The sequence below is a fragment of the Pseudopodoces humilis genome, chromosome 1, assembly GCF_049639895.1.
Source record: "Pseudopodoces humilis isolate 2021_Gansu_Grassland_sample_001 chromosome 1, ASM4963989v1, whole genome shotgun sequence".
NCBI lineage: Eukaryota > Metazoa > Chordata > Aves > Passeriformes > Paridae > Pseudopodoces > Pseudopodoces humilis.
In genome coordinates, this window is record NC_142200.1 from 96,935,731 (window position 1) to 96,950,589 (window position 14,859).

Sequence of the window (14,859 nt, forward strand, 5' to 3'; positions counted from 1 at the left end):
TATTTTTCTTCTTTGTTAAAAAGCAACTTCTGTTGTACCTAGTTGGTGGTGGGCTAGTGGTGACATTTTTACAAAATCAGAAAGAAGTAGTGTGAAGACCCTTTGGAGGTCATTTAGTGCAGCCTCTTACACTCAGGACGAACTTCAAGGGTAGAGCAAGTTATTCAGGGCCTCATTCAGAAGAACATCCAGGAACACTCAGGCCTGTCTGCTCCCTTTGGGAGAGAAGCCAAACCTCAGTAACAAAAGCTAGTACAGTACAAGATTCTCCAGCCACTGGTTCCACAGTGCCCAAGTGAGACAAGCAGGCCAGGCTCTGGATAACAAAGCTCATGGTGAAGCAGAGCTGTGATGGAACTTAAGGCAAGTACATCTATACCATAGATCACACAGGGACAGAAGGCCCAGGCCCAAATTTAAAGGGAGTCCCTAGATCCAGGGACAGAGAATGAGAAGGTAGAAGTGTCTCAGGTGAGGCTGGTCAGTGCAACTTTGGTCTGTTAGTACATTTAGGGTTTTTGAGAGCAAATTTTAGATATCACTAGGATGGGGAAAGATAGACACAATACCTTTCTTTGCTAGGTTTCTTCATAAATGAGGACACTAAATCACACAAGATCACTCTCCAAATACAAGGAAATCCAGCTGTGCTGGTTGGAATAAATCAATCTGAAGTCACAAAAGAAATTTGCCTACTGTGATCCTTTCAATGATCCTGCTGGACAATTGAGCAACATTATATAGCATTCCTGGAGTTAAAATACATAATATGGTTTCTTTGCATCAATTTTTTCCTGTAACTTCTAGTCATTGACTGTTGCTACTGGTCCTTGGGACAATCTTTATCCCTTACCTTTGGGGAGTTTGTCAGCTTGTCTGCCTGCTATCTTGCACTTTGGTAACTTCTGTTGACCACTGTAAGTTACTGTCTAGAAAGGCAGAATGCCTATTCCAGTGTCAGAGAGGCCTGTGTACACACCTTTTTTCTTTGTTGGTTATCCAGCTCATCTTTACAACAAAATTGACAATATGCAGGTTTTCATGGAGTAAACTGAAGCCACAAATTTAAGATATGCACCTGTCACAGCACCTTCGGAGTCTACCCAACCTCATGGACTAAAAAGCAGCAAAAACTATCACCATGTAAATTTATGACAGGCCCAACTCAGTCTGAGGATTTCTACAAAGCTCAGCCATGAGTTTTTTGCTTTGGCAAACCAATAAAACTCTTGAGTTTCACTCTTTTTACAGAAGCCACAGGAATTTACTGAAAGATAAAATTGTCATGCAAAGCCTACCCATGAGCCAACAGCATTGCTCTGCTAGCAACTCAAGTACAATCCAGCATGTGCTTTTAATGAACAGTGGCTCATTAAAGGATTACAAAGCAAATCTCAGTCTCATTAGAAACCTGTGTGGTGATATCAGCATGTGCTGTGGCATATCATGACTCAGTAAATGTGCTGGCATTGTAAATACATGTGATACCCCTAGTTTCCTCAGCCTCGGTAAAGATTCATATATCCACTGAATGAAGGAATAGTTGTTGAATCCAGTTGTGTTCCAAGCCTTGTATAAGGAAAATCGCTTGCCACTAGCTTTGCAAATATTGTTCAGTAATTGTACATACATGGGATTTGGTTTTGTGATGGTATCCTAACATGCTTCCATACTGTAGTGGATACAACATCCTAAATAACCCATCAAAGGATCCTCCAGAGTGTTCTCTTAGTAATGTGTTTATTATTTATATGAGAAGTCTACCATGCTGCTTGATGTTGTTATTACAGTAACATTCCATCTTCATACCAGTTTGTGCTCTTCTATCAGCATGCTTTAATCCTGGAAGACTGAACCAATTTCCTTGGTAATGGAGAGATTATACAGTGTTTCTGGAGCTGCTGCTGGTTATTCCATACTCACAAAACAATGTGAATATACCACTAATGGTCTTTTTCAACCTGCCTACAAAGTAACAGTTCACTACTTGAATTGACTGGGTTGGCAATGACTAATTTCATCAGGTTTTCATAGAATTCTATTTCTATGTGCTATGAATGCAAGACAGACATGCACTCTGGTACTTTGCTTCAGGTGTGTCTTAATCACAGTAGTTATGAAAAAGCACTGCAGCATCTCTGCACGCCTTAGGCATGAACACTTGGGCAGCTGACACTCTCTAGCTCTCACAAAGTTAGTCCATTGCAATGTGTTAAGGTGAACTGTGTTCTAGAAGACAGAAATAACAGACTGTAAGGAATCAGGTAATAGGAGGTTATGATGTCCCTCTTCTCTCATTTAGGAAGCACAAGTAGGTAAAAAACTAAGTCTTAAAACAGTATCAGTTAGCATGGTGCAGTGGTCTCTGGAAAATACTTGTTAGATAGGAAATAAAAAGCACAATACAGCTGGCTAGCATTTTAGTCACAGTAAAAACACAAATTCCTGGAGTCAGGAAGATCTGGAAAAGGTCAACCTGAAAAGGTGTCAGACTAAATTTGGGTTACACTGTATCCTTTTTGGAGTTACTGCTTCCCAAGATGAATTTTCACCTCTTGTAGTCCTGATCCTCTGATGTATTTATGGCTGCATTATAAAGCCTGTATCTTTTCAACTCAGATTACAAACATATTCTGCCATTACTGCAATCATTGTGACCCACAGACTTCACTAGAAAATCTAAATGACTGATGAAAAATGAGTCAAGAGAATCCTAATCTTCCTTGCACCCTGTCTTTTATTTTCTTTCTGCTTCTGCTAACAGCTTGAGATCTTTCAGAAAGCTGTTTTGAAATACATGGGAAGTATATACAGTTAATTCCATATATATTTCCAACCCACTTTCTGTTGGAATTAAATCAAATGCCTTGGCTATTTTTCATGTGGACTGTAACACTTACTGTTCAGACACATTATCTTGTCCCCCAAAATATATGGATCATGATCATCTTTCCTCAAAACAAAATTATCATTAAGCCACTTAGCTCTACTTTCCTGAGCCATTCTTTTTCTTCTTTTTAAGTATTGATCACTCTGTATTGACAAGGACAGTCATTCCCTCTCTTGGAATTTTCCCTATTGTTCAAGATTTCTAAAGATTTTGACATTTCTAAAAATGCAACATTCCTGAGTCTAAGAAGTCAATGGCTAGTTTATTTTCAGTATCACATGCCTAAACTGCATTAGTCCTGATGACTAGAAACTGTGTAATATTAGTGATTTTTTTCACTCACATAGACTGTTAAGCATTCTTCCTTCCTTCTTTGGTATTTCTGACTTTACCTTTTTCTGTGACAATAAATATATATATATATATATGCATATATATTTCTTTCTTTCTAGTGATTTACTACTAATATCTTAATGATGTCAAATATAGTACAAGTTTTTAAGGTATTGGTGTCTTAGTGACATGATTAACTTCCTTAGATAGATGCCTTGTTTTAAATCACAACCTTACTGTTAGCATTAATTTTATCCTTTTACTATTCTTGGTATATAAGGTAGTTTACTATAGAGATCTTAATGTGTTCCAGTTTTTAGGTTTTTTTTGGGGGGTATTGTAGAATATTTATCAAAATCCATCTTTGTTAAAAAAGGAATGACTTCTAAAGGTCCATCTGGATATTTCTGTTTGAATTGGTGCTGTCCTGCTGCATTCCTATCTTTCCAAACAGAGAAATGGTGATGGTGTTGAGCTCTGTGTTTTTAGAGAATGTCACAAACAGAAACAAACAGAAAGGTTTTCCCATTTTATTTTTTTAACAAAACACTCATGTAATATTATGATTTCATCATTGTTCTTTTTAGACACAGATATAATGTCTTAATCTTATTCTACTTTGCTCTTTTTTATTTCATCTGCCAAGAAGTGTACCATCAGAGTAGTCTGTTGTTAGACATACTCTAACATACATCACAACAGTACTTATCTCATGCTATTTCAAAGGAAGTGACAAATAAATGTAAGAAGTGAGTCACTATTCCCAGTCAAACGTTGTCATTATGCAGTAACTTTTAAAGATGTTCAAAACCCACAGCTCTTGCATTACTGGATGTCCCTGTAATGGGGGACAACCCACAAGCCCATAAGAATTTACCATATTTGCTCCACTGCTCCATGGCAGTTTAACAGAGGGAGAAAATATGTAGAATCAATCCTTTAGGTTGGAAGAGACCTTTAAGACTGAACTGTGCCTATTTTTCATCAGATGGTTCTCCATGGTTATGACAAGAAACAGAAGAGAGTTTTCTGACTGAGAAGAGGAAGTTCTGCCTCCGATCATTAAAAAGTGGTTTGGCCCAAAACTCTTTCTTTGACTCTTAGCTATATTAAACAAAAAAATAAATGTATCAGATTGGAGTAAAATGAAGAAGGCTTCAGTCCTAATTTCTCCACACTCAACCTTTTGTGCATGCAGTATGATACAGTTTTCTTGTACATAAGTTTCTTTCAATAGACTTCTCAAGGCACCAGATGAATGTTCCTTTAAATATGATCAGCTATTGAAAATTTTCTTCTTGATGCTCATACATGATCCAATACCTATTACACTGCATGCTGTTGTCATGGCTTAGGAATGGTATTCCCAATTTAGTAGTTCCACTAAAAAGAAAACCACAAGCTGCTCCCCTCCCTCTTCTGTGGAAGATACAAAAGGCAGAGATTACATGTTTACTGGAAGCAGCAAGGAGATAAGAAAATGAAGAGTAACAGAAACAATACTAATAACAAAAATGTACAAAGAAAGAGTGATTTACATGCAAATATGTTCAGGAACCTGGGACAATGAAAACCAATTGTGAACAGACACTCCAGCTGTCAAGCACTCCTTCTCCTCAAAAGCAAGAATCCCTTAATTCTGCACCTGGTGATGACAGTGAAGGGATAGAATAACAACCTAGACAGGTACACATAGCTCCAGGCTCCACTTCCTCACAGTCACTGTGAAACAATTAGCTCTGCCCTGGACAAAAATCGGTCCTTGTTTTGAAGAAGAAATTACTATTTTGTGTATATGTTTCAAAATTACATTTACTATTCTAGCTTATCATCGTATCTGATTCCTTCATGGTATTAATTTTCATAGTAGTCTGTACCATAACAAAATGCCCAAAACATCCTTACCTCTGCAGATAACATTAATATTGGAAATCTGCTATCATTAGCAATGAAATCATTACAGTTGCTTTCTTAACCTTGGAAAAAGGCTGAGGGAGGATGAAGAAACTTTTTCAGGCAGCCGCTATTCTGATTACTGTAGTGACACCATGGTTTGAATAGGAAGCTCATTACCAAACATCAAAATGTTACCATGCCTCTCTGTGTCCTTTTCTTGCTGCCTGACCATCTCCACATTTGCCACCTCACTACCACTTCTGATGGCCAGAACCACTTTGCCTACCCCCTTCTCTGAAGGCCTATGTGCCGCGGGACAGATTGTAGTGTTACACAGACATCTTCCAGCCCAATGAGGTATCGGACCCATAAAACCACCAGAGTCCTCTTCCAAAAAGACACAGATACAGACTGACATGAATAGTCTTTCTGATTTATTCTAGCACTTTGCTGGGAAGGTAGAAGAACAGACAACAAGAAAAATGCCCTTGGCTTGTAAACCTGTTTTCTCTGCGTTTGGAGTGGAGATGCTACAACCTCCCTTGAGATGGAACTCGGAGGTAACCAAGAGCTGTATCTCATCACTAGTGCTACATCATTAATATTTAATTTGATACACTGCTCATCCACTGACTCTTTGAATCTGCTTCACTGAAGGTCAGAGTCTAAACGCTGACTCCACCCTGAATCCCAGGACCTTCACCCATCCACTGCAAACCACAGCTACTGTGTAGGAAAGCAGATTTCTGGGAGTCATCTTTATGTCCTGGTAGTCCGAAGACACAGAGTGGACTTTCTCCACTTGTCCAAAAGGTGATCATAAGTCTCCTGCTTGGGCCTTCTGGGTGCTGTGACCCCTTCAATGATCCAGAGGATTAAAGTCCTGCAGCCTGGCTCTGGTTTCCATTGGAAGGCAGTTTCTGCCGGGTGGGCTCAGAGGAGCAGCAGCGCGGTGGTCTTAGCGCTGCAAGGATAACTGCACGGCAAGGTTTGAGGAGGAGGGGACAGCCCAGCGCCGGTGCCCCGGGGCCCGTGCCCCAGCCGCGGCCTGGGCGCCGTCAGGCGGGCGCTGAGGGGGCGGTGGCGCGGTGCCGGCCGCCCCCCCGCTGCGTGAGGAAATGGCTCTCACGTGAGGGAGGCGGCAGCGCCCGGCTCTCCCTGCCCGCTGCCCTGGGAGGAGGCGCCAGCGGGTCTGGGGCCGGCTGCACCATGCCGACGAGCTTCACGGTGGTGCCGGTGGAGGCGCAGGGCGAGGAGCGGCAGCGGGATGGGCAGCGGCGAGAGGAGGAGGAGGAGGAGGAGGATGAAGGCGACGAGAGGGACCGGGGCACTGGTGAGAGAGTGGGGAAACGCGTGGGGTCAACGCGTGAGGCGAGCGTCGGCTCTTTTCGTGCGGAGGAGCGGGTCTGCCGCATGTGGCGGGCCGGCGGGTCGGCGGAGATCCCCCGGACACCGTGGAGGGGCCGCATCGCCCGTCTGCAGCGAGCGATGCCGGGGCTACCTGTCCAGGTGGAGAAGTGCGCTTCGGGAAAGGGCTAAAGTCTGGCGCCTGGGGTGGCTGAGAGCTTGTTTCTCTTTGTTTCCATTAGTCAGCGCCGCTGGCCGAAAGGAGGAAGTACTCATGGGCGGCTCCAGCCGGGGAGCGGAGCAGCCCGCGGTCGGGCGCGGCGCCTGCCCGGGGCAGTGCGGGGCGGTCAGTCCGCCTCCCGCCTGCCACCGGGAGCGGGCGGGAGCAGCGCCGCCCACGGCGGCTTAACAGACGGGAAAAATCCGTGGAACCGATCCTTTAGGTTGGAAGAGTCCTGTTAGATCCGATCATCAAGTCCAACCACTAGGTTCTCTTAAAAGCTAACTGCTGTTGGAGCTCACTAGAGAGAGGGCTAGGAGGAAAGATTCAGACTGTGGGGAGGAGCACAGTTTTACCTGCCTTGCTCCAGGTGTTTGTCCAGCCGTGTGCTTTTGCATCAGATACAGCGTCTAGGGTTAAGTAGGTGTTTGCTACGAGATGCCGTCGCGTTTGGAGCCTTGCTCCTTGCTAGGCCTGGCTCCTGAAGCCTCCTGGGGGAGTAGAATCAAGGCGGAGGTGGAGCTCGGGCATCGTGAGTGAGGGTCTGCTCAGGACAGCCCCTTCTGCAGGGACACTCGTATTTCTCAACCAGCGTTGCTGGGGAAATTAGTGATTTTTCACTTGGATGACAAGGCACTGCTGGGAAAGCAGTAATTCTTGTGGCTCTTAGCACTTCCTTTACCCGAAGCGTGTTGCAGCAGCAATACCAAGCATGGTGTGTGAATCACTGCTAGCGCTACGAGAGCTAGTTCACATCTTGCACCTTATTTTGGACGCTCTATTATAATCGATACTTCTGTAAAGGCGCGGGTGGGGTGGGGGGGATCATCTTTGTTAGAAGATCACAGGTGAATAGATGGGGGTTTGTAAAAGGCATCTTGTTTTTTGTGATACAGATGACAGATAAATAAGGCTAATTCCGTATGATGTTGGATGCGAATGTAAAGAGATTAAAACAGGCATTTGACAGACTTAATATATTTACATTATTTTAGGAAGCTAATATAGTAAAACACCAAGCTGACGAAGTTGGGTTATTTTTTCCCAAAGTTTTCTACTCTTAAAACCTTACTTACCCATAAAAGATACATACTACATTTAGTTACTTTTCTCTCGGTATTTTCAAAAAATGCCTGAGTGTTCTAATAACAGCCTCGTCTTTTTCCAAACTAAATTCGATAGAAAAAACAAAACAGTATAAGCTGTTTCAATGGTTTGTTTCTTGTATTAGATGGATGACTAGCAGTACAGCATTAATCTGGACAAATCTTTTGGTAGGAGAGCTAGCCAGAGAGGCTTGGTGTATGGTGCTTGCTCAGATGGCATCTCAAAATACTGAATATACGTATGGGCATAGTTGGACAGGATTTGTTAGGCTATATGTGTATAAAGCATCTGAAAGGCTTGGAACATTTTTAAATCCTGGGAAGGTGAGAGGAAGAGTGGAACTGCTACTTTCATAGAGGTTTATCACAATCCTAAAGGCCAGAGATAAAAAAAAAATAATAATAATTCTTGATGTGATTAAGTAGTGTTTTGGGGAATAGTCGTTACAGTTGCGAGGTATTTTTAAATATTGTTATGGATCCATATCAGTGAAGTGGATGAATTTATACATGACTCTTCCTGTGTGTCTGTAAAGTTGGAAGTAGAGAGGAAAACACTAAAAAGGGAAGGCATTGATTTGTACATAAATTATAGGTGAAGAGCTCTGACTTTATGAGGAGACTAAATGCTACCCTCTGACAGAGAGTTTTGGGGAGTGAAAGGTGTACTACTTACTGTTGCTTTGGGTATTGTATGGAATTGTTAATTTAATGCCGTGTAATCAAATAATTGTTCTTGAGTTATTATTCTGAAAACTAAAGAATTCTGAAATGTTTGTACAGCTAAAAGCTGTTGTAGTTTAACCCATCTAAAAGCCTGCTGCTCAGAGAAGGACTCCTTGCCCTTCTCACTGCTCCAGCCTTGAGAAAAAGGCTAAGAAGTAAATTATTTCTTTCCTTGTTGTCCTCTGTGTCATTGGGTTTGCTTCCTTTTCCCAGCACTTGACCGTCAGGCCAGACCTCACTGGCCTGGTTCAGCATGTTAAACTGTGAGTAAACTAAACTGCTGCAGAGGTAAAAATCATGCTTCCCATGTTGTTGAGGTGAGTGCTGCAAAAACTGAGTATGGCTGGGGTTGTGTCAAGGTGAGAGGTGGGTCAAGCTGAGAGCAGAGATGAAAATAAAAAAGAGGAGAATGGGAGCTTCCCATTTGACTTAGCCTGTATAGCTCAGCATGTTATTTTGTTCCAGTTGTTTAAAAATCTAGCATGTTATCTGTTTTGATTGAATTATCTGTCTTAAAAAACAAGTAGTTTTTCCTTGACTGCACTAGTACCTTTTTTAAAAAAAACCCCGAACCTACCAAACACACAAAAACCTGACAAACCTGTCCCATCAAACTTAATGATAATTTTTTTGAGGGAATCAGCTGTATACTATCTAGTCATTAAATCAACAGTAAAGTAGTTTTGATTCTTATTAGCAATTTTGTGCATTTATCCCATTTCACACATTCTTACCTGATAATCATCTATGTGTGGTAAAGGAGTAACCTGGGATGTTCTTACTCTATGATCTGCATTCCTTCATAATAATCTGAAATTCCATAGCTTTGTGTTTTCTGACTATATAATACTTTGATGTGTGTGAAGGAGGGGAAGACATTTATGAATGGCTATGGGGCTGGGCTGTAGCACTGATCACAGTAGTACTTCAGAAGAGGCAGAATGGAAACCAATACTTCAAAAAAACTGTGAACAACGCAGTTAGGGGTGCAGCCTGCTGACTCAAATATTCACAAAGTAGCAGGAAGCAGATGTGCCTGTGTCTTTTAATGTGTTTATAATATGCTACAAAGAAAGGGTAGTCAGGAGATAGTAATGGCTGAAGAAAATATGAGTCTGTAGGCCGTAAGAAGTTTCGTAAGAAATTCTGGGTTTGACTTGTGTTGGGTATTTTGTTTTTCTTCACACATCTTTGTAGTGACTGTCTAGATAGACCTGTCAAAATTTTGTAAAGTTGATCATCTTTCTGTTCCTTAGCAGCTCTGCGTATCAGGTGTTTTAAGGCATAGCTGGTATTTTTAGCACCTCATAGTATTATTTTCCTTGCCACAGCAGTTTTGTATTTTAGAAACTAATGTGAGAAATAACTCCTGCAAAACCTTTTGAAATTGACCCTCAAATATAACAAATAGCAATGACAAACCTGATCATCTATGAACAAGTCATCATATAACTAATGAAGCATGGATGCTGTGAATTTCTGTAAAATGTTATTTATTGGAAAACCAGGGAATAGTCGATGGAGGTGTGTGTGTGTAGTGGAGGAAGTTAGTTTAATCTAACTGAAAAGTCTAGTGTATTTTCAGTCAACCCTACAACCTTTACAGCCTTTCCACACCTGACCATGCTTGAGACATAGATGCTATGTCCAGAGAAAAGTAGATTTTGGATGTTATTCAAAGATTTGATCCCAGGAACTAGCCTGTTCCTATCACTAACATCCCCTTAACAGAATTGAAGCATTTTGTACAAAGTTGTTTAAGGCTGGTATAGAATATGTAATACATTAATGCATAATCTAGAAAACAGTGACATATTTAATTTGAAAGAGAATGAAGAAATTCTCCTGCCAATCTTAAAAAAAAAACCCTTTATAATTAAAAAATATTTGTTTTTAAAAAGAGTTGACAAAATTACTAGAATTATATTCTAAAGTGTTTATCTGCTACATCTTAAGTAGAATAAATGCCAGCTGTTTCTACATAAAATCAATATTTGAAAACTAACTTGCTTAAGATCTGCTAATATGTACTTGGTGTATAAAAGAGGGATTTTTAATAGTAGATATGTCTTTGGAATAGGTTAATACTACTTGTTGCTAATCTCTACTGATCTGTTTAATGGAGATATTTTAGAGTGAATTTATTTGATAGAAATAAAACTTTAGAAGTACTTATAATTAGATGAAGATGTGGGATGTTTCAGTGACTTGATCCTTCCCATTTCACTAAGCAGGGTGTTTATTTCTGACGAAAATCCTTCAGCTTAATTCTCTTTAGAGAGTTCTGTGACTGTCATGTAGTTTGTGCCATGTGCATGCTTCATCTTGCTTGAAGCCTTAATGACTTGTTTCAGGATTAATCCAATGCTAGTAAGAAACAGGATTTGAGGTCTTACACTAAGCTGGGAGGAAGGAACTGTCAGTTTCCTGTTTCAGTTCTTGATACCTGAAGAATCAGCAGAGGAGACTGACTTAATTTTCCTTAATCATGAGTGAACAAGATTATGAAGAAAACGGGCCAAATCCAAGTGAGTCTCTTTAAAAGACAATAACATGTTTCTAATATCTATTTCTTACTGAAACGGGAGGTTCCTGTACTTCCAGCCATATTTTAAAGAATTTATAAAGAGCTTTTGTAGTGTTTCATTAGAAGTAAGTTGTGCATGATTATAGTAGTAGCCTAAGTAAGGTAAATTTAATATTTAGCTATGTTGATAACATAGGTGATGGATGTAATATTAGAATCATCTATTATGTAAAGAGGTTTATTTACAAGGGGCTTAAATACACTTTGTTCTGCATCTCAAGATAATACATAAATTGTGCTAATCATTAATAGAAATACTGCAAGAAATTTGTGATGTAGTAAATATATTTAGATATTTAATTACTAAAAAATCCCCAATAACTAAAAGAACAAGAAGCTTTGAGTTAGGTTGCACTGAATTCTTAAATCAATGTGGCACAAAAATTGATGTAAGATATGTTTACTTTAAGTTGTGTTTATTAGAAGTTTATTGATGCCTTTTTAATAATTTGCATTATAGAAAGGTAGCGGCTTTTAAAAACCCTGACTGTATTTTAGAAATCTAAGGTGGCTTTTAAAACCTTGACTATGTTTTAGAGCTCTAAGGAGTGCTTCAATATGTGGATTTAGATTAGAAGTGTTAAGACATTTAATTTAAAAGATTTTATGACTTCTCTTTAGCTGCCTGCCAGTCAAAAACTTGAGCATACAGGTATGCTAAAAAAGTAAATATGATAGAGAAGATAGAATTACAGGTTTTGCCACAGGCAGCTTTCTTGGATGTGACGCTTGTATACATCAGTTTTATTGACTTTTAAACTTTATGTATTTTTACCTTAAAAAGTTTTGTTACACTAACATTGAATGTTTGCTGTCCCTCGTGCAAACAGGATCTCATTTTCATATTCTCAGTTTGCAGTGTTTTTTTCTTAATGTGACCAAAAACTCTCTGAATGAAAATGTTACCATTGTTTTTATTTAAAACTGTTGTGTTTCACCTGTATGTGGCTAACTAGAACCTACCTCAGGGTACATGGGTTGTGATTAAGAGTTGCCTTTTACAAACTATGGAGAGTTAGGACTTTTCTGTCCTAACAGTTCTGCTTTAGATAACAGCATGTAAAATTGGCAACTTCTTGTGGGAATCAAAGCTTTCCTAGTTTTACACATGTGCTTGTTTGGAGAACAGTTGTGCATTATCATAGCTGAGCTATCTTATTTGTGGTCATGTGATTCAAAAGTTTGTATAATTCTCACTCCTTTAAACAACACCTGCATTCTTTTGCCTTATGAAAGCAATCTACTTTTATTTTTCAGATAGATGTTAAACTCTTAGAGCATGTCAGGAGAAAAAGCTGCTTGCTATTTTGGACAAAACGTGTTTGAGTACAAAAGTAAATAGGAGCATTACTTGGATATGAATAATGATGGCAGACATAGTGTGGGACAGTGAGGAAGCAGTGACTCTGGAAAGGATTTAGGGGTTAGACTGGAATAGAATATCATCAGCTTGGTTAATGCTGTAGTAAAGAGGGCTAGCCTGATCCTTGGAGTAGAGAGGTGACGATTATACTTCTGTAAATAGCATTGACTGACACTGGTGTTAGAAGGCTCTATTTGATTTTTAAAGTTTGAATTTTTTTGGTTTTGTATTACTTAAAACATGCACAGAATGTTTCCACAAAAATAATTTAAAAGTTAGAAAAATGTTTTAGGAGCTTAACTTTTTTGATTTTTCAAGAGATAGGTTGAGATGATTTGAGTAAGTATAGTTACCTTCATTGAGAGAAAATACTGTGAGTGGTTAAATTTGGAGGCGGTTACTAGGATGTTATAGCTGGAAGTTTGAAAAAGCCAAATTTAAATAGAAATATGGAACAATTTGAGATTTTTTTCAGCATTAAAAAAACCTTTATCTTTACATAAATTAATAGGGGTTTTTTTCTTATTTCCATTCTGAAAACATCAAGAGATATACTGATTACTTTTCAATATGATTTTTTCAAGGTTATAGAGCTTAATTCTCCAGTAAAATTCTGCAGCCTGCAGAAAGATGGAAAATCAGATTAGACAGTCAAATATTTTTGTCTTAAGCTGTTGAACAGGCATCATAGTGCAAATTTAGGATCACTTGAATGATTGATTCCTTGTCTACCTCTAACTTTTCTCTGACACTTTCTCTATAACAAGACAGGTATAACATGTTTTTTTCATACTCTACTACTTGTGATTCAGGGGTGGGGAAGGAAGCAGAGGGGGGAGTTTAGTGCAATTGTCATGAATTCACTCACAATCATGCACTGATTGTCTCTGGTGACAGCATAAGCATTTATAATTAATAGTTCAATTCCTGTGAGGAGCAGTATGATATGGGGATGCAGATGGGTGAGTAATAAGCATGAGAAGGGAATTGCAGAATTGTTAGGGTTTGAAGGGACTTCTGGAGATTCATGAACCCGTGAATAAGAGGGCCACCTCTTTGGTGAAGGTGGCATCTGCATGTTTAAGCTATACTGTTGGGGTCTGTTTTGGGCCAGTTTGGATGAGCTTAGGAATTTTTAACTGTTAACATACCTTAAAAATAATCTACCTGTTGATGTTTGTGAGGATCACTACTCTGAAACTTCTGAAGAATATGAATTTGGACACCGTGCTGTCTTTTGTCTCTGTGACCAACACTGAATTGTGACACGCAAAAATTTTTGCCTAAGTTTTGTTTGGTGTGTGGAAGTGTTAGTAAGAGGTCATCTGATGACATTGTCAGAAAATTTAAGGCTGGCACAGCTCTGGGATAGTTTGTGATAATTTGTGTGGGTTACACTGCATTGGCATTTGGAGGACTGGAGTGTGTGGGAGTCCACATTGTGATGATCTGCATCAATACACTGAATATTACCTTGAGACACATCTTGTACCTTCTCTTCTTGCTTGTTTATGTCTTGTTTACAAAAAAAAATTGGTGTAACTAATTTCTGTGCGGATGTAGCCACTCATCCACATACAGTGCTTAAGTATCTGTAGAAATCAAGAGTAGGGCTTTTTGCATGTCCCATCAACACAGCAAATACCACACTGGCTTTTAGGAAAGGTTAGTTATGGCTTTAGTTTGTCTACTGGTCCAGCAGTATATATGAACATTCTGTATCAGATTAAAAATTTTGATAATAATTTTTAAAGTAGGTATAGGGGTAGAAACATATTTTTTAAAACTTTGGCTTTGATGACTTATGTTGGGTGACACGGAGTATGACATCAACAGGCAAATTTTTTATGTGTGTCAGAAGACAGATGAAACATAGTATAAGCAAGCATAAGCATGTTTTTTTGTTATTCTGCTTTGTCTTTCTGTGGTCCAAAATGAAATATTAGTCTAGATTTAATATTTTTGCCTGTAAACCCTCATAAGCTGAGTTACCTTAAGAAATCAAGCAACAGGAAGTATAGATTTTTGGAGCACTTTGGTTGCAGAAACTGGATTTCAGATGAAATGCAGCTTAATGACATGTCTGAAACGTTGGAAATTATAATTTTTATTTTATGTTTCACTCAGCTCATGCTTGAGAAGAGTTTGAACAGACACAATTTCAAAGAAACCTAAGGAGAAGGTGATTTGCTTGTCAAGCATTGGAATGGGCTGCCCAAGGAAGTGGCTGAGTCACCATCCCTGGCGGTGTTTAAAGTATGTGTAGGTGTGGTGCTTAGGGACCTTGTTTAGTGGTGAATTTGGCAATGTTAGGTGAGTGATTGGGCTCAATGGCTCTTTTCCAACCTACATGATTCTTTGATTTGACTATCTTAAGGCTTCCTCATAGAA

The 14,859-nt window shown here is 39.4% G+C and overlaps 1 protein-coding gene across 5 annotated transcripts in view; it reads left to right on the top strand.

Annotated features, from left to right (window-relative positions):
* Positions 1 to 6,278: 6,278 nt before the first annotated feature.
* LOC102105327 (solute carrier family 12 member 7) overlaps positions 6,279 to 14,859 on the top strand; it is a 62,523-nt gene continuing 53,942 nt past the window's right edge. Inside the window, exon 1 of one of the 5 annotated variants that reach the window (XM_088052925.1) lies at positions 6,279 to 6,452. In XM_088052925.1, coding sequence (XP_087909051.1) covers positions 6,329 to 6,452 — 124 coding nt within the window. In that variant the 5' untranslated portion in view covers positions 6,279 to 6,328. Of the gene's footprint in view, positions 6,453 to 10,930; positions 11,047 to 14,859 lie in introns of those variants that run through there. The other 4 variants (XM_088052933.1, XM_088052943.1, XM_014258710.2 and 1 more) reach the window with 4 other exon arrangements.